Raw genomic sequence first — 22,497 nt, 5'->3', positions numbered from 1 at the left:
TTCGCGTAGTTTTAAAATTAACGGTGCAGTGAATTTAACGCTTGACATAAACCAGTCCTTCTGGTAAATTAGAGTTAAGAAAAATACAAACTTTTTTGGTAGGAATGAAGCACTGTAAAATACTTTTACAAAATAATAAAAGTTCTTTTATCTCGCTAACAATTTAGAAGAATGAAAGCGTTTTGAAAATTTACAGTGCTTGTTCACGAAGTGTGCCTAAACACGGACACCAGTAGCGGATCCTAGATCGAGAGGGTTTAGGGGGTTTAAGTTCCCCCTTTGGGATGCCAGAAAGCCACATGTAACCCAAAAAATTACCCCCTCCCCCCTTTGTCACTGAGCCAACCCCCCCCCCCCCCCCCCATTCAGCGAAAAGCTAGACCCGGCCCTGGACACAGTGCTTATTGGAAATATGTTTGAAAAGATAATGGGAATTAGCATTTAAACTACATTTTAAAGGGATTTAGGTACATATAAACGTTGTGTCAATTCATGCAATCATAGATTGAGATAACGGTTGCAAAAAATCGCAACATAATTAGCAGCATTTAAAAATATTCAGCTCGTCAAACTTTCTAAACACATTTAAATGGCTATGTAGACAGCCAAAACTATAAATTACCGTATTAAAGCACTTCCGGGATATACTATTGCTTCTTTCTCGATGCTTTTATCATCAAGTTACAATAATTATTTTTAATATGACTTTTTAGAGCTATTTTTTGAGGGGAACCCATTCAGAAGTAAGTTAAGTACAAACGCCGCTACGTTTGACAGATATTAATACAAAGCCGTCGGCTACGGCAATTAATAAGATTATTGTTATGTGCCAAATTTCATGATAATTTTTCGACGAAAGTCTACGGATTCAAACGGATGATGAATTGTTTATTCAGAGCGCGCGCAATTATCAAGTAAACAAATTCTAAAATACTTTTCGTAAATCAAAATAATAAAAGTTGGTTTTGCTAAATAATATAAATTCTTATTTTAATTTTATAAGCATTGGAAATATATGCGAGAAGTTACGAAAATCGTTCCTGCAGTTTGTGTCCGGAATTGGGGCCAGTTGACCGGGATTAGGGCAAATCAGTGACACATACTTTTTGAGGACAGCGCCCTAAACTTAAAAAATATTTAAATATATTATATGTTTTTTTTATTAGGTTAAGATCCAATCTTGTTACTGTCAAAATGAAAAGTGTTCTTTTTATTGCTAAAAAGTTATGGTGCTGAAAGCAAAAACCGTCCGTAATTGGGGCAACACACCAGTTCAGATTATTTCCTTTTCTGGAAACACAAATATGGCGGCCTAGATGGATTATGACGTCATCATTTAAGTTTTTTGTATTCCACTCTTAGTGATTAAAAAACTTATACTATTTTTTTAAATATTTGTTTTATCTGTTCAAGCTATGTGTTATTGACTATTACATTTGACAGTATGGTTAAAACTGACCCCCCAGTCAAGAAAATAGGGGGCCCCCTTTCGTATTTACAAAGACAATGCTTAAAGAACGCTGCTTGGTGGACAAATGGTCTGAGATTATATGGCTTTCAACGTTAATGGAGATTTGCAACCCGGCCTCTGCTACGGCCCTGCCCCTGGCTCATGGACCCCTTGTTTAAAATAGGTTTTCTAGGAATAACATGTTTTCTAGCGAGGGAAGGGTTTTCTACTTCTAGTATGATCCGAGTATGAACCAAGAGCATGGATGAAGGTTGGTTAAAAAGTTTCTATGTATTAAATCCCCAGAGCTAACACAGTATTATACTGGGTTTTTCGCGCTAAGTCATTGAAACAAATATGAAATAATGTTTGTGTCATTTTCTGCAGTGGATGATCCAGTTGTGGTTCTGTGGTCCAATCCCTTTTAAGCACAAAGCTAATGTAATAGTTTTCATAAATTGAACCACTTTGAAAAATTCTACACCCCATGACATCTTCCTCGCCGTCATCTATTGACTATAGCGAAGCGGACTTTCCCACCGAACATTGCCATTCGAAATATGCATTTTTACCACATGTTTGCGCCCAAAGGCTTTTCTACAATTCCTTCCAAGTTTTGATACGTCTTAATCCCCCCAAAAAGCAAAAAGATACTGTTTTATGCTCACATTCTCGTCTCTCTATTGCCGCCATGTTTTTTTACGTCTTTTTTTACCAGCGAGTGTTATGACGTTATCTGTTTCAATGTTTTGATGTCTTGAATGTCAAGACAAAAAAGTGTTTCCATAGAAAAGGAAATAATCTGGACTGCACACTGTACATAATAATAGATATATGCAAATTACAAATATTTTTCACCGAAAATATCATTTATTATAGATGATTATGATATGTCCCATTTTGTTCTCGTTGATATTCTTTGACATTCTTGTCCGTTTTCAAAAGAAGACGTGGATTATGATGTTGTATTGGTATTTTTTCTGCATGTTTCTGATGGCTTTAACGCCTGTAATCGCCGCTGAAAAAACAAAAGGCATTATCAGAGACAAAGATGATTTCTCTCTCGCCAACTTTGTCAAGCATGAACTTTCACGTCTTAACGTCAATGTTCTAGAGCGCAGTATGGTAGAGCATCCCATGGAATGTTGGTTTAAGTGTATGGATCTTCTATCTTGCTTCTCTATCAACACTGCCTCCAGCCCAGACTCGAGCTCCAGGTACTGGTGTGAGTTGCTGGCCACCGATAAGTACAACGCCTCGGATAAGTTTGACGACAACGACACCCTATCACATCACTTCAGCATCGCGGTACGAGTTTCATCTTTTTTTGTTATTGTAAACCACATCAGAAAACAAAACCTTGAATCTACTTATGTGAACCTAAACGCACCTAATTTTCGCATTCCTAAACTTACATTTATGGCACCTTGAAAGCTTAGTAAATTTTTAGAACATATAATTTTTCATATTGCTAGCTAGATCAGAAAGCAACACCTTAAATCTCATTGTTTGCACTTCAACGCTTTTTTTTAAATTTTAGTATTACTAAAATTTCATAAATTCACACCTTGAAGTCTTAGTGGATTTGGAACTTTATTTTTTCAACGTTTTTTTCTTGATTGTACTCTTACTGTACTGTAACGTCTCAGTATATTAAGTATATTCGATACAGTTTCCCGAATTCCCAACCATCCTGTCAATTACTTCTGCTAAGGGATCGGATCATCAAACTATTTGGCCATGGCATGCAGCTAAGGATGAACTTTACAAAAATGTAACATGTATTTACATTGCTGTTTTTATGGCAACGGAACGGTGAAACCGTTAAATTCACTACCTTTTGCTTTTCATTACCGGGAAATACGCAGTCATTTTAGCCAAAATTACAAACATTTACGCCGATGTACTGTTATTAAGCGAAATTAAAATCATTTGAACTAAAAGGAAATACATTAACGAACTTTACATAATTGAGTGCACACAATTGCATTTTCTTAACATTCATTTACACTATTCGACAACCAGGAATGAAAAATCTATTTTCATTTGCGCGTTGATACATAACAATAGCACAAACAGATTATCAATAATACGAGAACTCGCAATCAATACATTGAACAAAATATTCATTTACATTTTTATTACAGCAAGTGCAAACAATAGTATTTTGTGAAAGTCATTTGCGTGCTTCTTACAAACATTAGCGCCTCCGTACAAACAGTAAGCCCTTTATGACAAACAATATTCTAAATTAATTATTCAATTACTTATCGTTTATTCGTGCCCTAATACACCTTTTGCTGTTCAAAAACGGGAAAGGGACATTTATTTTTGCCAAACGTTGTATCGTTAACGTGCACTGTACGTTCATCTACATCGCACGAAACATCCTTAGCGTGACTCGACTTTCAATAACAATGATTGAATATGCGCGAATATTCAATAGCATCAACAGACAATCAATAACGCAATTAGTAGTAAAGTAAGTCTATCTATAGGGTGGATTCCAGTCCCCCGGCCGCGCGGTCGTGGCGCGTTCTGATTGGTTGTTGGGAATGACGTGCTGTGATTGGTTGGTTTAAATAGGGCGGAAGTGACGTCACAGGTGGACTTTGGACAAGGGCCCTTGACCTTTGGACTTTAGGGGAATGGGTGGTGATTGGTTGAAATATAAGGGGTGGAAGTGACGTAAACAGTCCACACCATATTTAGAGTAAACTCTATTTTATTAAAGAAACAACATGGATACAAGGGTCCATAAAAAGTACGTTGTTTATCAAGTATCTATCGCAGTGTTCTTAGCGTTCCCATAGAATGTTAGAAAAGTCAATGGCAGGTACTTCGAGTTCGCGTCTGCCTTCTACGTGGATGATTAACCTTAGCTCATTACGACTTGGTGAAGGTGTTGGGTTACCTGTGGTATCAGACTGCTCTTAGGGTAGTGTTGGGTTACCTGTGGTGGTAGTGGTGGTAGTAGAAGCAGTAGTCTGATTTTTGGAGGGTGGTGGTTGCGATGAGCTACTCCTGTTATTCTCGGCTTCAGCGGCTTGTACAAAAGTGTATAGTTCTTCCCTGTGCCGCAACATGTACCGGAAATAGGCAAAGGATTGTAGAGAAGCAAAGACACGTGGTGCCAGTGAGGTTGTTTGCATACCGTTTAATGGTCGTAGGTTCATTCTTTGAATGACGTTCAGGATGCGTTCGGAGATGTTGACCGAGAGGGGGTTGCTATTTACCAGTGGGAGCGCTTGTTCTAGAGCTCTTATTAGGACTCTGTAGCAATAATCGAGAGACCGTTCTAGGGGTTGAGCTGGAGGGTGGAGTTGGATGACTGGTAGAGGATGAGGAGAGGGTGGTGTGAGTGCGTCTCGATTGACCTCTTCTTCTTCATCGCTTTCATCATCGAGGTCTGAGATCATGTTCGCATCGCTATTGTCACTCTCGTAGTCGTAGATGTTGTTGTTGATGTTTCGGCGACCAGCATGATCAAAAGGAACCCAATCATCGCTTTCGTCACTAACGTAGTCGTTGTTGTTGTTGTTGTTTCGACGACGACGAGCATGGGCAAAAGGATGCCAATCGAGATGGAACCGTTCGTAGATAGGTCGTAGTTCGTGTCCTACGGGAGGTGGTGGTGGGGGGTGGTCGGCATCGTACTGGTTATCGCTTTCCCAGTTCCACTCTCCCCACTCGTTGTAGGTCCAGGCTATGCATGCTCGTCGATAGGCTTGGATGTAGTCTAGTGGGAAGTGAGTGCTTCGGCGAGAGACCGATTCTCGAAGATTAAGCATGTACTCGTCTTGCCCCAATTCGTAGACTTCTCTTCAGCGTGACCTTCAGGGGGTGGGGGTGAAATGACGTTTTCGATTGTCCAATGGTAATCATTGTTGTTGTTGTCGACGTGTAGCCATAGCCAGAATCCATACTGGGCTATATTTTCGTTTTCTTTTGGGGTCGTCAAGACGGGGCGTCGGGGGAGTAGGAGGGGGAGTTCCATATCGTGTCTGTTCTCGCAGTTGGTTTTATGGGTAGCTTTGTGTTTGCATTGTTTGCACATCACCCCAATTCGGAAGGGATGCTTGAGGTGAGCGGGGTAAATGTTCATGAATTGTTTGTAACGGTTTATGGCTGATTCAGCCTTTCGTTTTTCTTCGAGGACAATTTGGTCAGTGGTGTGATTTTTGTTCTTGGGAGTGAAATCACTGGCTATCCACAGGATTACGTCTTGGTTCCATGGGCGGTACCCCTTTCGGCAGTGTGGACAGGTAGCCCGTGGTGTTAGGTGAGCGTGTATCCATTTCCACAAACAGGGGAAATGACAGGGTTGCTTACAGCAGTGGAGTAGTTCCATGAGTTCGTCATTTCCTTCACAGCAGACCACACAAGTCATATGGTCAGCCATGTTGATGTTGTTGCTCATGGTGACTTGTGAGAGTGTGTGAGCCTGCTTTCTCTATTTTATACTGTTCTAGAAGGGTGACGTCATGGTAAGGAACGCTTTCTATTGGTAGAAATTATTCCGCTGTTCTCTGATTGGTTTAAAATGTTTTTGCGCCAAGATGGTTGTCTGTGATTGGTTATTACCGAGTCTAGGTTTCTGATTGGTTCCTAGCAATGCCCGAGAATGTATAAATAGCGACGTTTCGCTTTTGTTTTTTCTATAGTGTTCAACCCACCGATGTGGAAGGAAGCCCTTGTTTCTTTTACTCGAGGGTGCTCGTTTGGGTTTGGTTTTTTCGTGAGCATACGTATCTCCCTTTACCTGTTATGTTGGGAAGTGTCGGAGTGGTTGAGAGAAATGACGCCGGAAAGGAAGGAAGTGGAGACTGAGGGAACCATGCTGGTGCTGCTGTTGCTGCTACTGCTGCATCTGCTGATGGACCTACCGTGGGAGGCGTTCTTCACAATATCACGGGTATTCTTGATTTTGATGGCTTTACAGTGAATAAGAGTTTTGGTGCAAGGAAGCAGCGTTTTGCCATCACGGTGACGAAGTGGTGGGTAAACATTTTTCGTTCCCCATCGAATTTCGCGAACTCTCGGCGAGTGACCAGAGATCTGCTCGTTAAATCAGTCGTCGCATCATGAAAATGAACTTTGACCTTGCACCTAGGTCGAGCGTTCCGCATACGGAACTGAACCGTGTCGTCATGGAGTGGTATGACCTGTTTGGTCAAGGTGGGATCGTGGCGTACAAGGGAGGTTCCTGTGAGCGCAAGGTGCTGCATGAGCTTGGTATTCCCCACGTTACTCTGTAACTGTATGGCTGCCCCAAATACGAGGCATTATGGAAGCATTATGACTCTATTACACCTCATTTGAACTTTTTGTGGGACATTAGTGCAGTGAATTGTGGGTATCACTTTTACCAGCCCGAGCCCACCCCCGTGCATTGCCCTAGGGCTGAAGTCTATGTGTTTGCCAAGTGGCTAAAGGAGAAACAAAAAATGTATAGTAGACCCCCACTCCCTCCACACCATTTTGGGACTACTGTGTAAAAAACAACAAGCAGTACGTTATGGGTTTTGTAAAAAAAACATTTTATTGTTATTAAAGAGAGAATGTTGCACATAACAACGCATTGTCTTTTTTCCTTTTTAAAAAGGGTCCCATGGGAGTAGCCTTCCTGGGTGCTGGTCTTGTGGCGGTGAGTGAATAGGTGGTAGTGTCGATCTTCTTGTAGGTGTTTGTAGTCTTCGTCGTTTAAGTCTTGGTATGCGTGATGGCCTTGGTGTGTTGGTGGGAGGTGATGGAAGTAGAGAGGTCTTGTCTACTTTGGCTTGTCATGATTCTGAGCTTGGTGTTTTACTTGGTGGTGAAGGAAGGTTAAGGGTCGGTTCGACCGAAGCTGAGGACCTTGTTCTGTGGGTTCCCCCATCGTCTTTGACTTGTTGTAACCATTTGAGGTATTGGTTTAACACCCGATTGTACTGACGTATTTTTGCGTCCAACGGTAACGAGGTGTTCTTCAAGATAGCTCGCATTTCTCTATCCAATCGTGCCATGATGCGGAATTAAGGGGCCTTGGTGACGTTTTTCTTGGTCATAATCATGTTGATTATGTATTCTGGGATCATGGCCATGCGATGGGCTCCTCCTTTTTGTGTGGACATGGTGAATGTCTTGGGCCAACTGAGAGGGTGAACTTTTATGTCGTCCCTATTTATAGCCTGGCTACAGTATTTGTCTGATGACTCTCTTCAACACGGCATTAAATAAAAGGGGGATGAGAAATCCACCACATTGACTTGTGACGACACGTTTTCGGGTACTATTGGGTATTCTCTTGTTGGCCAGGGTGCGTAGCGTTGCTGGTGAGGCTTTAGCTTTTTCTTTTGAGTCTGGGAAATGGGGAGGTTACCTTTCAATAGGTTCTTGGCAATTTCCCCCAACGTGTTTATTTGCTCCGGTGTCGCATTTGCCAGGAGACGTTGTCGCGCTTTCCCTGTTGTATGCGCGAGCACTTCAAGTCGACATGACGAAATGAGACTAGGTACGCAGATTCTTTGTTATTTATATAGTTCACACCCATCGTGTTCTCCATGCTGGGTTACTTTTGCCAACGAGGACTTGTCCCCCGCGTTGGTTTGTTCCATGACCAGACACACGGAGGGTGGTGACGCATTTGGTCTTGGTGGTGGTGTCCCCGTTTTGGCCACGACTCTTGCGGGTCGAACACTTTTTAGTGGTTTTGGTGGTTTTGGCGCCACCTCCTGCACTACCACGGGAAGAGGCACGACTTGAGGTGGGTGTGGGTGGGGTACGGGTGCGACTTCCTGCACGACTTCTGGGTGTTGAAGTTCGTGAAGGAGGAGGAGTAATACTCCCCACGGATGATCTCATCCCTGGTGATGATAGTGAGCAGGTGCTACTACTACTACTATTGCTACTTCCAGCAGGAGTACCAGCTGCAGCTCTGAAGGCCTCAAGCAAATTCGTGCGTCGTGGTGGTGTTTTCTTTTTAGTGGTGAGACGTCCCAGGGCACTACCAGCTCGTCGCCGTGGAACCGAGATTCGTCGCTGCTTAATGGGAGTGTCACTGCGTCGTCGCGAGATCGAGGATCGTGGTGTAAACGATGGCGGTGTACGTCGTTGTTGTCGAGGTGTACTCACGGGTGGAGTGGATGCCAGGGGAGACAGGGTTGTTGATAGGGATGATGGGATCTCGAGGGGAACCCCGAATTCGTCTCGGAGAATAGTGTCGATTGCTGAAGCTAGAGAGGATGAGGAGGTGGAGGAGGGTGTGGATGTGGAAAGGGAGCTAAGCCCTTCCGGTGGTGTGGGCGGAGAGAGACCATGGCGTCGACTCAATTTTGCTTCTGCTCTGTAACGTGCTCGCGCACTTGCTGTGGGGCGTCCACGTGCGCCCCCACGTGTGACACCGCCACGGGTACGGGGTGTACCTCGTGTGATACCACCACGGGTCCGTACTACTCCACGTGTTCCTCCTCGTGTCCTGGTCATCGTCAACTGAAATGAGGTGCTTCCCCTTCACCTCTATTTATGCGCTTTTGGGTGTATACACGTACATGGGACATTGGTTGGGTAAGATGTGAGAACGAAGGCGGTAGGCGTCAGGGTTTTTTTTTGGTGAAAATCCATCAACAAGTAGCCATGAGGTTCTTGTGTGGCTTGCCGGTACGCATCCATCACGTAATCTAACTGTCCTGGAAACGCTTGTTGTGCAAGCATGAGTACTACCAATTGGTTTCTCGGGTCTTTGAACAACACAAAGTAATGGCCATTGATCGAAGCGGTACGTAATTTTCCTCCTGGGAATAAATACTGTGACAAAAATAGGGTGGTGATATCATGGTGATGAGATTCTTGGGTGAAAACTTTCACCACCCGGTCGATTTGATCCATCAGGTCGTCCATGATGAGCAAGCCTGGGGTATCGTGTTTTCCAAATAGGTCTGAGGTGCTTGTTGCAACAAGGCATGGACCCAGGTGGTTTTTCCCGATTGACTAGGTCCCACCACCATGACGGCACAGGGGCAACGAAATCGAAGATCATCCATCCTGCTCGACACCTCTAGGGCAAATGATCTTGCCCACCCCGCTTCTTTTCCCTTATAAGTAGAAATGATAACAAGAACACACAGGTAGTCCAAACGCATTTATTAGTAGTATTATTTTATTGATTAGTTTAGTCGTAATAACAAGGATTCGTCGTTAAGGGCGTACTAAATGGTGCTGGGGTACAGCACACAGACACCAAGGGCAATACGGTACACGACGTTGTCCATCCCGTAGTCGTCGTTGTGACAAGGCTCTCACGTGAAACGTGTCGTGTACAAACGTGCACACCACTTGATCGTTCAAGTGGGGTGCACGGTCAATTGGGGTGAGTGCTAAACATGGAAGTAATGTCTTCCAAAGGTTTGTTTCGAGTACGGTGCCACAACAAAAACAAACAGTACTGTCCACACACGGCAGAGTTTAAAGCTTGGAGACGTTGTGGATTCGTCACGAGTTGTGGATTCGTTCTATGTAGGGATCGCTTCGTGCCATGGCTTCCAATTCTTTGGTCCTCATGGCGTCTAGTCCAAGATTCATCATTCTTCCCCATCCGTCATCCATTTTTTTCAGCAGGAGGAGGGTTTTTTAACCTTGAATGTCGTACATCACGTTGCGAGCAGAGTCTACTTCCATGTTGTTGTTGAATTCTCCGTACAGCACGACTGTGTACACCTTAACGGTGGCTTGACTGAAGGTTAATTCGAGCGTCACCACTCCTTTATACTGAGGCTGGAAGTACCCGGATGATGCATTCGCAGCACCTGTGAAGTCAAAGGGGAATAAGGCGAACCCCTTATTGAATTCTTTACGTGTGATGTTTAGTCCTCTTCCGCGATACAAACCACACACGTTGTCGAACAGCATGTGGTACAAGTCCACGTCTTGACCATCTATGTTTTTGAGATTCGAGATGGGTGTTTTGTTTCCATCCACTTTGACCTCGATACTGTTCAGATGGGGCATCTGGAAATTGATGGGGTTCTTTTTATAATGGCCATTGTACGCGGCATCCTCGACGATTCCAAAAATCATCCGTTTAGTGACGAGTCCGTTGAATAGGTTCCTGAACAGTATGGAGCGTTTTCCGCTTTCGATCTGCCCGGTTTTGACTACAGCGGTGGTTAAGGGGTACTTTGGCCAAGTTGTGCTTGAGCATTTCATCGGCGTGATTCAACCTGACAGAGTCGATGGGAGTCACTTGGTACAGGCGAAGAACTGCTCCCTTGGAAATTTTAAATTGTCCATTCCCACCATGGGACATGAGGGCAAATTCTGGTTTTTGCAGTTCAATTCTGATCTTGATGGAAATTTGGTCCAGTAGGTACCGCTTGGAATGGAAGATGTCGCAGAATAAAGGGCCGGTCAGTCCAATGGTTGCACTTTCAGCCGTGAAGGTGGAGCGTGTTGTCAAACCCTGGTTTAGAGCGCCACTACCCCTCAATTCGTTGACTTCCATATGACCAGCTGTGTCTTTGTACCAGAGGGCACCAGTCAAGTACGACTCTTGAGCTTCCTTGGAGTAGTTAAAGAGTGATTCAATGTAGGCAGGTACGCATACGAATCCGATTGTAGTGCAACGGTTCTATTATTCAATTCGACCTTGATTATCGAATGCAAGGCATTGTTTACAAAGGCAACTTTTTCGCCTGAAGAAAGGTTACCGCCATCATTTTTGGTGAGTTTCACTTCCAGTCGGATGTGTGTTTTCTTCAGATCAATATAAGTGGAACTTGGGTAAATGTACTACTCAATGTGATTGTCTCCTTCATCGGATGGCGTATACGGCCACATCTGTTGCCGGAAGTGTAAACAAATTCATCCCCGCATTGGCGACTTGTTTTGACCTGGTAAAGACACTCATGATGATCATGATGATAATGATGATGATAATGATGATGATGATGATGATGATGATGATGATAGAGTGAGAGAGAGAGAGAGAGAGAGAGAGAGAGAGAGAGAGAGAGAGAGAGAGAGAGAGAGAGAGAGAGAGAGAGAGAGAGAGAGAGAGAGAGCTCTTCTTCGTGGCAAGAATAACTGCTAACTGAGAATGGTCCTTGTCCGAAGGGGATTTTTATCTTTTTGTCTAGTCAAAGATATCAGGGCTGCGAGGACGATGAGGATACGATGGGTTAACTTTACGACGAGAACGTACCGCTCGGACTAATTTGTCCACTCCCCCCAAGGCTGCTGGATGATTCGGATCGTAATAAATTGGGCGAAGAAGACGATCGATCGTCTTCTGAGTCATCGTCGTCTTCTTCTTCTTCTTCTTCTTCATACTCTTTTTTTTGCGGACGGATGATGGTTGGCGTGGGAAGGGGTGGGGCTGGGGGGCCATCGAGTTGCGAGGCATGAACTTCGATTCGTCCCCCACAACACGCAAAGAGACACCGTAAACGTTCCCACACCGTACGACAATCGAAACGCGGCTGAAGAGGATCCGCACCAAAGCAACCCATGCTACAAGTGATTCCTTTCCCTACCACCTTCACCTTATTTATATACAAAAAACAACCTAATACCACAGAAGAGAAGGCTTTTTTATTAATCTACATCTCTCTTTAATTTTTACAACTTAAAATAACCATAAGGGTAAGTGCGCATGCCCCGTCGCACGCGTTTGTTATACACCACACGAAATGTCTTGTGAGCACGCATCGTGTGTAGAGTTCTGTCGTGCACATTACGCTGAATGGTGTAAAGGAGAGTAACGTGGCGTTCTTCCGCCACTGCACCTTCAAAGCGCAAGAGTTCCAACATGGTGGTCAGGTTCACGATATCAGCCGTACGAAGGTTGATGTGAAGTCCCTTCACTTTACACGTGGAATGACCCTGTTGCGTGGTGTACCCGTAACTCTTGGGCCCCGTGGACGAATAACGATCAATAAAGTCCCCTGGCTCCAACTCGCTCGTCAGGTCTCCTAGATACTCCCCAGAGGGGTGGCTTCCACTCTCCAGGGCGGTGTAAGAAAATGACGCTATCCGTGTCATGATACAGACAGCGTTCCCCTAGCCCGTCCAGCACGTCGTACAACTTGAGGCGCGCGTACGCCGTGATGAAGGCAGCAATCACCACGTTGGTGTGAGGTTTCAACTCTTGAAACTTCTCCCCCAGCCTGTAGTGAACTTGAATGAGGTCTTCGTTCACGATGAGCACATCATTCACCTCGATACTGTCGTTGTTCAGCAGAGCAAAGTAGGCTTTGGGGTCGTCTACGTACTCGGTACGTTGGGGGTTGGGTTGCTCACCAAACTTTCCCCACATACAATTCAGGCCCATCTTTGCCACGGAGCGAAGGCCTGGGTTCTTCTCGATGGTGGCGCTCGTAATCGTCGACGTACTGCATCTTGTCTGCGTCGGTGGTGCACCAGGCGGGCCATCCCGACGCTTCTTGTTTGTACTTCAAAAAGGTCTTGATGTACTCTTCAAACAGACGTGCCCAGCGCTCCCAATGCCACACCTCGTACACACGGATCACGCGTTAGCCTTTCTCTAGAGCTTTGTAAATCTCGGGGTGGGCCCACGTTCCCGTGAACGCCCGCTCCTCGTCCGAATGCGTGCACGAACCTTGCTTCTCCTCTTAGGCACACCGGTGACACAGAGGAAACATCAACTTGTCGTTGACACGGACAGGGAGGACGGGGAAGAACAGGTCGCGAGGCGGTAAAACACGTAGCTTTATCAGTCCCTTGTACGCGTGAAGATCTTTTTTGAAATTCTCGGTAAGGATCGCGTCAGGGTGCCCCACGGGGTACTCGCACATGGCATTGACCCACGGGTACAACGACGTAAAGTCATAATAGTGACTTTCTTTGCCCTGCTCCACGTCGGCTTCGCAATGCAGTCAAATCGCGTCGGTCCTTCCTCCGGAAAAAGCACCACGAGCTTCAAGAGGTTTTCCGTGCTCGACATCCCCCACGAGAGCTCGCAGTTCGGGGTGTGTGTTCAGTTTCGCGTCAAACTGGCACTCCCACACCACTCCCACGGGGTACTCGCACATGGCATTGACCCACGGGTACAACGACGTAAAGTCATAATAGTGAATTTCTTCGCCCTGCTCCACGTCGGCTTCGCAATGCAGTCAAATCGCGTCGGGCCTTCCTCCGAAAAAAGCATCACGAGCTTCAAGAGGTTTTCCGTGCTCGACATCCCCCACGAGAGCTCGCAGTTCGGTGTGTGTTAAGTTTCGCGTCAAACTGGCACTCCCACACCTCTTCGTAGTTGTAGCCTTGGGCTTTAAGACGCAACTCCACCGCACGCGTATGCTCGCTAACCTCTTGCATCGTGGTGTTCGTCAAAGGGTTGACAGTGTGAGGCTGGAAACACGTGGTGCAACCATGGTAGAAACACCCGTGGTACTTATACAACGTGTTGGTAGACTCGGCGTACCCGTCCACCTTGATCCGACCTGCCAAACGCACTTCGCCACGGTTCCCGGCATGCTGAATAAACACTCCTTCTCCCTCGCGATGTTCGATGTACTTCAACCACTGCAACGCTTTCAGAGATTGAACGTCGTGGCCACGGTACCCGCGCGTTGGTATCAGTCCAATAGTCTTCTTTTCCAGAAACTTGGTGCGCAGGATACGGCTGGACAACGAGGCAATGGTGATGGCGACCTGAAACGGGTGAAGACCTGCAGCGGCCATGATGAGCTCGTCGAAAGCGAGTACCGCTCTCTTGAGCACCTCAACGTTCAGATCACAGTAGGAAGCGAGATCCTCTTGCAAGTTAAACACGGCGCCACGAGCCACTTCGGCTTGGTGCCAGGCACGTAGGGTGCTGGCATCTTCCTCTTTCATCCCTTGAAGGTCGTAATAGCTCAAGTCGTGTATAGGCCCCACGTAGTCTTGGTGCTCGGGGGTATTGCAAAAATGAGGAAACGTTCCCTTTTGGGTCACGTGATCAAACTCGAAAGCTTTTGGGAGCTTACTCAAAGACATCTGCAGAAAGTTCAGGGTGCACTTCATGTCGATCCGCAACGACTTGATGTTCAGGTACATGACCTTTCCTCCGGTGAAAATCACTTCGGGTTTAAAGCCATTCGTAAAAAGGTATTCGATGATAAAATAGGAGTCATAACCTTTGAAATTGTGAGCCAAACACGTGTAGCCAGCATTACTCCCATCGAACAGCCAGTCGGAAAACGCTTGTACCGTGGTAAAACTGCGAAGTCCACACGTCTCGCACACCAGGCGATCCATAGACCACCCCTTGCAGGTCTCACACGTCACGTATTACAAATGGTCGGGGTTAACCACTTTCTTGCACACGGAGCACTTGACACGTCGGTGGTTCTCGAAACACGTCTGCGTGCGAAAGTACCGGTAACACTCGTCACAATACTGCCACTCCCAACGATGGTCTTGTTCGGCGGGTGGCACCAAGGGGGAACACTCTTGCTCACCGCACCCATAGCACAGGTTGTTACACTTGTGATTTCTTCGATCGTACCCCTTTTGACAGCTCGTACAATAATAACAGCGACCAAGCATCCCCGGTATGCTATTGATATAATCGAAATGGTCCTTGGCGTAGTAGAGGTAGAGCCGGTACTCGGGAGCAGGTAAGTTTCCAGAATAGATCACCGTGTTCGCGTGTTGCCTCGACACAACGTTAAGCTCGAAGCCGCGTTCACCCAGATAGCGCTGAAATTGCTGGATCTTGGGAATACCACACGGTCCCTCAGGGACTCCCGCATCGCTGTGCAATGCTCGAGCGCGTTCCGTCTGCAAGGGAAGTATAGCACCACCATCTTTTGGGTTGTACAACTTAACATAGTCAGGATCTTTAGTGAGATGAGCCATGGCGATCACGAGTGCTTGAGCCGCGCACAGTTCGTCGTGATTCCTAATGCGAGTGATGCTCTTTTTCCCTTAAGCCATGTCTCTAAATCTCCCGTATCCAGGGTAGAGGAATTCTTCTTAGACTTTCCCCGTTTTCCATCCCCAAAAGGCATGTGCGTGCGTACGACATGGAGATGGAAATTACCTTGCAACACAAACTGTTCGTTCGATTGCACCACGGTCTCAACGACTCCCATAATGCGTTGAGGGGTAAGTTGATGACGGCGCATAAACGGTAACGCAATGGGGTTCTTGAGAGCAGGGGCATCGAGAGTAAGGCCCGCGTAATCGTTCTTTTGCACCCCGCGTAGCGAATCGTCGAGGACCCGGTCTTACACCCGCTCCACATCCCCCAAAGCTTCCTTGATAGTACCACGAGTAGGTAGATCGACCGACAGTTCGTAATCGGTACAGTCAGTATGCATTTTGGTAGAATGTCGAGTAGTCACTTGACGTAAATCATGCGTGACATCATCCTTCTCCTCTTCCTCCTTCTCCTCATCATCACTATCATGAGAGCGTTTCTTTCCACGACCTTCTTGTTGTTGTTGTTGCAACCCGGAAGGACCAGGTTCGTTCAAAAAAGGATCTTCAAACGAAATCTCCTCCCCCCTCCCCCTCTGTGGTGCAATAATAGTCAAACAATTCGTCAAAGGAACTAAATTGAGGTAAGTCCGACTTAAATCAGGAGGAAGTCGTTCACTCTCTTCTTCTTCTTCTCATTCTTCGGGATCAGGTAACACTTCTAACAATTTGGTAAGCCACTCATCATCATCACTATAATAAGCCATGGCGAAGTTCGCCAAAAACAAACTGAAATGCGAGTGAAAATGCAACCTCTTTTATAGAACTCTTATCCAATCAAAAAGCTTGAATTCTAGTAAGCTAAAAATACTTTTTTTCTAAAAAAATAAACCAATCATTTTCCATTTTCAACCTTTTTTCTACCCTCTAATTGGACAAATAAAAATACTTAACCCAATCAGTGGCGTTTCTGATGATCTCATCGATACACAGGGATCCCGTGACCATTATTTTATTTTTTTTAAAACACTCTATACTGTTTATAATAACATTTATAACAAAAAAAGCAAGGGAGGGGGAGCGGTGGGTAAAAATAAATAAGCCATGACATCATCAGTATGACGTCTTCCGTTTTTCCAAGCCTCTGATTGGTCAATACAACCCTTAGCCAATCAGAAGCGTTCCCGATGATCTCATCGACACACATGACCTACTTGAAGGTCTATAAAAGACGACGACGAGCCGGGTCCACTTCACAGTCAGACCAAGACTCAAAAACAACAAAGCAATAAAAAAATCAAAATAATAAAACCCAAAATAATTAATTAATAATGGAACCAAATGAGTGCATCATCTGCCAAGAAAATGAGGGAGAACCAATGGAGGTGATTAAATGCTGCAAGCAATCTCTCCACTCCCATTGCCTCACTAAATTTATCAGGAACCAGCAATTTGAAGGTTACGTGCTTCCTGTCCATTCTGTCGCGGAGAAATTTTCCCGCCACCAAGACCCATGATGAAAAAAATCACCATCACCATTACAGAAGAGAATATGGTTTCCAGAACTATTACAACCACAACCAGAGAGGTAGACTACCGAGACGGGTGGAGTATAGAGGACTGGATGGTGGCACCCCCACACAGGGATACAGGGACCATAGACTTTGCTACGGGACAGAGAAGAGGATAAAAGGATACAAATCTTGAATGTAAGATTTCCAATGACCTTGCACAGCAAGCCCTAGTCTATCACTCAGCTTTTTCAGACCCTCCCATGCCAATTCCATATAGTCCTTCATGGTATCTATGGCCTTATAAAACACGTGATTCTATCGATCTTGGCCACGGGGTACTACGCAAGACCAACGCCTCTACATTATGACCCACGACATGCATGACGTTATAAGTGTCAACCACATCGTAAGTAGCCTGAAGATCATCAAGTTCGTTATAAGATTCCATGGACTCCTCCTCTTCCTCATCGCTAGTGTCACTCTCGACGACAACTACTTTCTCGGCTTCTTCGCCATCGGTATCACTTCCACTACATCCGGCATCTCCTCCTTCTCCACATCCTCCTCCTCCACGTCTTCTTCTTTGGGCGGGGGAACGGGAACGCTTACGTTTTCGCAGGTTGTAGGGACCTTCTTGCCTTTTCCCTTGCCCTTGACCTTCTTTTTGGAGGGTGGTGTCCATAGTGGCACTGCCTTCGTTTTCTTTGCTTCCTTCGGCGGCTCCGCCCACACGAACCGGTCGCATTTCTTGTTTGGAGGTCTCACGTCACACGCAAAATACACGAGACCGTTGGAAAACTGACCCGGACTCACTCCGACACGGCAAATGAGGTTATGTTCACACACTGGAAAATCGGTGACGTTAACTCCCTCCTCGACAGCCTCTCGCACTGCTTTGGCCTCGTCTCGATTGAAATAAAAGTCACACCCAATATGGTCTTTTGAAAAATCCACAGGAGTACCGCACTTTAAGGCAGACCCTACTTTTTTTACCTCTACGTCACAAAAACACTTCATCATCAACAAACAAAGCAGCAATGTTCTTCGCTTCAAAACTTATATCTTATATATTCTTTTTAGGGTAACCCATAATAATACCCTCAACCATGACGTCACTTCCGCCCTATCAAATCCCACAAATCACAACCCACCCCTCCCCACGCCAAAGTCCAAAGGTCAAGGGCCCAAGTCCAAAGTCCATCCGTGATGTCACATCCGCCCCTCAAAACCAACCAATCACAGCACGCCATTCTCAACAACCAATCAGAACGCGCCACGACCCCGCGGCCGGGGGACTGGAATCCACCCTATAGATAGACTTACTTTACTACTGCAATTGGGCATTCATTCGAATGGAATGAACATTCTTTTGCATGCAATCAAAAATTCAGTTACACGTTTGGACAATCAGTAGCGTTAATTGACAATCAGTTATAAAAAATAGAAAATTCATTAGTGCTATTAACATAAACAAAGACAATCAAAAAGCCTTTTCAGACAATCATGTTCATAAATGTTTATTTCTGTATTTGGGCCCGGGTTAACGGCGAAATGGCGAGTGCTAGTATCATTTATTTGCATTTATCTGCTAGTATCATTTATTTAGTGCTCTTCGCTACAGGAAATTCTGGAATTCTGAGATATTGGCGTATTTTTATTTTCAGTCAATCTATTATTTACTTACATTGAAATTCGCCCCTGAGGGTAATCCATACGCGGGCAAGGATTTTCGTCCCCAAGGTCTTCAGGTTAATTTTCAATATGGTGTCTAGCTAGACATTTTTGACAAAAAAGAGGAGGCTTCGGACAAAAAATTATTTTCAAATTTTTAGCATCCCTGTCAGGTGGCCACCCAATGTCTCAACGGCGGCAAATGCAGGGCTAACTACCACGATAATACAGCAAGCTGCGTTTGTCTTCAAAAATACAGCGGAAATAATTGCCAAAAAGGTACTTCGTTATTAATTTGTCGTCACGTCATTTACCAGGTTGGTAGAGGGTTTTTTCGTGAAACGAGATATGGCCATTTTTCAATGTCATTTACGTGGTTATTCTATATTAGGATACAGTAATCCACAAAAGATTGTCGGATAGTTGTGAGTAGTTTACTTGTTGAGCAGTGTCGAGACGCGTTAGATGAAAGAGCAAACACACATAAGCTTTCCCAAACCAAGCATTTTCTATGAAAGAATTATCTCTACTTTCTTTAGTGGAAAGGGAATCATGAATCCTAAGCTGAGTAAATTAACTCATACAAAGCTGTTGTTCTTTTAGTTGCTATTGGTCTGTACAATCGATCAATAATATTGGACAGTCAGTTCAGTGCAAGCTCTTTCAGAGACCCATACGGTTGGCCTAAGGAAGGGCGATTGTACAACCGATACGTACAACATGAAACCTTCGGATGTTGGCGCCCTCTGTACTTTCAAGCTGGCGAGTATCTACAGGTGGATTTGCTGAGTGTCAAAACAATCACCGGAGTAGCCACACAGGGCTATCCTTACACTGATTTTTGGGTGACGCGTTATGGAATTACCTACAACATAGACGGCCTCACCTGGAACATCTATCCACACGTAAGTAACGACATCTATCCACACGTGAGTAACGACATCTATCCACATGTGAGTAACGATATCTATCCACACGTGAGTAACGATATCTATCCACACGTGAGTAACGATATCTATCCACACGTGAGTAACGATATATATCCACACGTGAGTAACGATATCTATCCACACGTGAGTAACGATATCTATCCACACGTGAGTAACGATATCTATCCACACGTGAGTAACGACATCTATTTACACGTGAGTAACGATATCTATTTACACGTGAGTAACGACATCTATTTACACGTGAGTAACGATATCTATCCACACGTGAGTAACGACATCTATTTACACGTGAGTAACGATATCTATCCACACGTGAGTAACGATATATATCCACACGTGAGTAACGACATCTATCCACACGTGAGTAACGATATCTATCCACACGTGAGTAACGATATCTATCCACACGTGAGTAACGACATCTATTTACACGTGAGTAACGATATCTATTTACACGTGAGTAACGACATCTATTTACACGTGAGTAACGACATCTATTTACACGTGAGTAACGACATCTATCCACACTTGAGTAACGATATCTATCCACACGTGAGTAACGATATCTATCCACACGTGAGTAACGACATCTATCCACACGTGAGTAACGACATCTATCCACACGTGAGTAACGATATCTATTTACATGTGAGTAACGATATCTATCCACACGTGAGTAACGACATCTATCCACACGTGAGTAACGATATCTATCCACACGTGAGTAACGATATCTATTTACATGTGAGTAACGATATCTATCCACACGTGAGTAACGACATCTATCCACACGTGAGTAACGATATCTATCCACACGTGAGTAACGACATCTATCCACACGTGAGTAACGACATCTATGCAAATGTTAGTGACGACATATATCCACACGTGAGTAACGATATCTATTTACATGTCAGGGCCGTAGCAGGGGGTGGGGCACTGGGGGCACGTGCCCCCCCAATATTTTAAAAAATTATAAGGAAATGACCAGTAGGGGCGTGGCTGTGCCCCCCATTGTTTCCTTAATGTTTCTGTATCGTGACCCCCCCCCCAAATAATCGAGGCTTGCTACGGCTATGAATATGAGCAATGACACCTATCCACACGTGAGTAACGACACCTATCTAACGTGAGTAACGATATCTCTCCATGCGTGAGTAACGACACCTAACGTGAGTAACGATATCTCTCCATACGTGAGTAACGACACCTATCCACACGTGAGCAACGACATCTTTCCACAGGTGAGTAACGATATCTATCCACAGGTGAGTAACGATATCTATCCACACGTGAGTAACGACATCTACCCACACGATTAAATACGATTAGAATCGGAATCTTTTTAACAATACAAATTATAAATTTATAATGAACATTTTATTTCTCCCAGGAATTTACTGGTAATTCTGACAAGGACACAGTAGTGTCGCATGATCTTCCAATTATCATAGAAGCAAGACTTATTCGCTTTGTGGTGAAGGCGTGGTATGAGGCAATCTTTTTGAGAGCAGAGCTGTACGCAGGATGAGAATTGGAATTGACTCTGTAGCAGCCTGCTCAAACATAGTGTAGTCACAGTGGTAGTGAAAGTCATAGTTGCAATCATAGTAGTAGTGGTAGTCACAGTGGTAGTGGTAGTCATAGTGGTAGTGGTAGTCATAGTGGTAGTGATAGTCATAGTAGTAGTAGTAGTCATAGTGGTAGTAGTAGTCATAGTGGTAGTAGTAGTCATACCAGTAGTTATATTCATAGTGGTAGTGGTAGTCATAGTGGCGGCGGTAGTCATATTAGTAGTGGTAGTCAAAGTAGTAATAAAATAATAAATAAATTGGAGTAGCTAATCACTCTCTGGTCATGGTGGAGGTAATAGTGGTAGTCATAGTTGTAGTTGGTAGTGCGCAGCAATCTACTGATCTATTGGTTTCTGGAAGACGAATCGAAAAATGTCAAGAAGTTCCGAGGTTCCCAGCTAAGAAACATGTCTTACAGGATAGAGCGCGACGAGTGTTACAAGGCTCCTCAAGCCATCAAACCCACGTACCACGTCCTCGTCTCCGATGGTGACGACGAAGAAGAAGAGACGCCACCTTTTCCTACCAATTTGCCCAGGTTCGCCTCTGTCCCTGACCTATACCCAATGGAGATCTCCCTGTCTCCTGACACCGAAGGGAATTCCTTTCCCGATGCTGCTGAAAACAGCTCAGTTGTGACGTGCCGCCCTGAGCATCAAGCGAATTGTCACACGGGAAAATATCGCAGGTTGTCGGGGCTTCCCTACTACTTGCCACGCGGAAAATTAACGATAGGTGACGGGTTTTGCTATTTTTATAACTTTATCATTTTAGACAATTTGCCGCCAACTTGTGCCGGGAGTTAATGATGCGTTTTGTTTAGTTATGAGTCAACGGGAATTGGCCCCTCCCCAATTGTAGGCGGGTCCATATTGTTTTCAAGATACTCGTGAATCGAAAATCGAATGCCTATTCCCGTTCTGTATTCATCAACCTCCGGTAGGAAGTTGGTTTTGACTTCGTGAGCAGGTAACTCTAGGTATTATCTAGGGCTAGTGAATTTTTTTTATAGCAAGGTTTGGTTTTAAGGAAGCAAGTGCAAAAATGATTGAAATGTTGTCAATCGTTGTGGTCACGCATGAAGATTGTCATGCGCACTAGCACAGCAAGCATGTAGAGCGTTACCTCCGAAGTCAACAATAATCGTATAATCATTATGACATTACATAGGTCACAGCAAGTCCAACGGTAACTCACTGGCACGCCCACGTTGGAAGGTCGCCCTTCGACAACCCATTGGCTGAAAATTTTGTCCAAACGAAACTAAACGATTTTTGGGGTGTCAGTGAAGGTCTCTCGTTTGGGCTTGCCGTCATTAGAGAGCATTCAAAGGGAGTGCGGTACAATACCTCAAAGATCATCATCTTAAAATTTACTTGTACACTCTGTGTAAATCAGTTTTGTAACAGCGATCAAGTAAACCCGGTACCGTCCCCAAA

At 44.8% G+C, this 22,497-nt stretch overlaps 1 protein-coding gene across 2 annotated transcripts; it reads left to right on the top strand.

Annotated features, from left to right (window-relative positions):
• Positions 1 to 1,593: 1,593 nt before the first annotated feature.
• On the top strand, positions 1,594 to 22,497 carry LOC116604150 (retinoschisin). Of its 2 annotated transcripts, XM_048729423.1 has the most exons (5): positions 1,594 to 1,721; positions 2,565 to 2,758; positions 18,693 to 18,810; positions 19,135 to 19,436; positions 20,878 to 22,497. In XM_048729423.1, exons 1-5 carry the CDS (start codon positions 1,712 to 1,714, stop codon positions 21,013 to 21,015), a joined length of 762 nt encoding a protein of 253 aa, XP_048585380.1. In that variant the 5' UTR covers positions 1,594 to 1,711; the 3' UTR covers positions 21,016 to 22,497. The 2 variants fall into 2 exon arrangements, with proteins under 2 accessions (XP_048585380.1, XP_048585379.1); XM_048729422.1 differs by lacking the exon at positions 1,594 to 1,721 and having other exon boundaries at positions 2,351 to 2,758.

This window comes from Nematostella vectensis, chromosome 6 (assembly GCF_932526225.1).
Source record: "Nematostella vectensis chromosome 6, jaNemVect1.1, whole genome shotgun sequence".
NCBI lineage: Eukaryota > Metazoa > Cnidaria > Anthozoa > Actiniaria > Edwardsiidae > Nematostella > Nematostella vectensis.
This window is presented reverse-complemented; position numbering and strand designations above follow the sequence as displayed.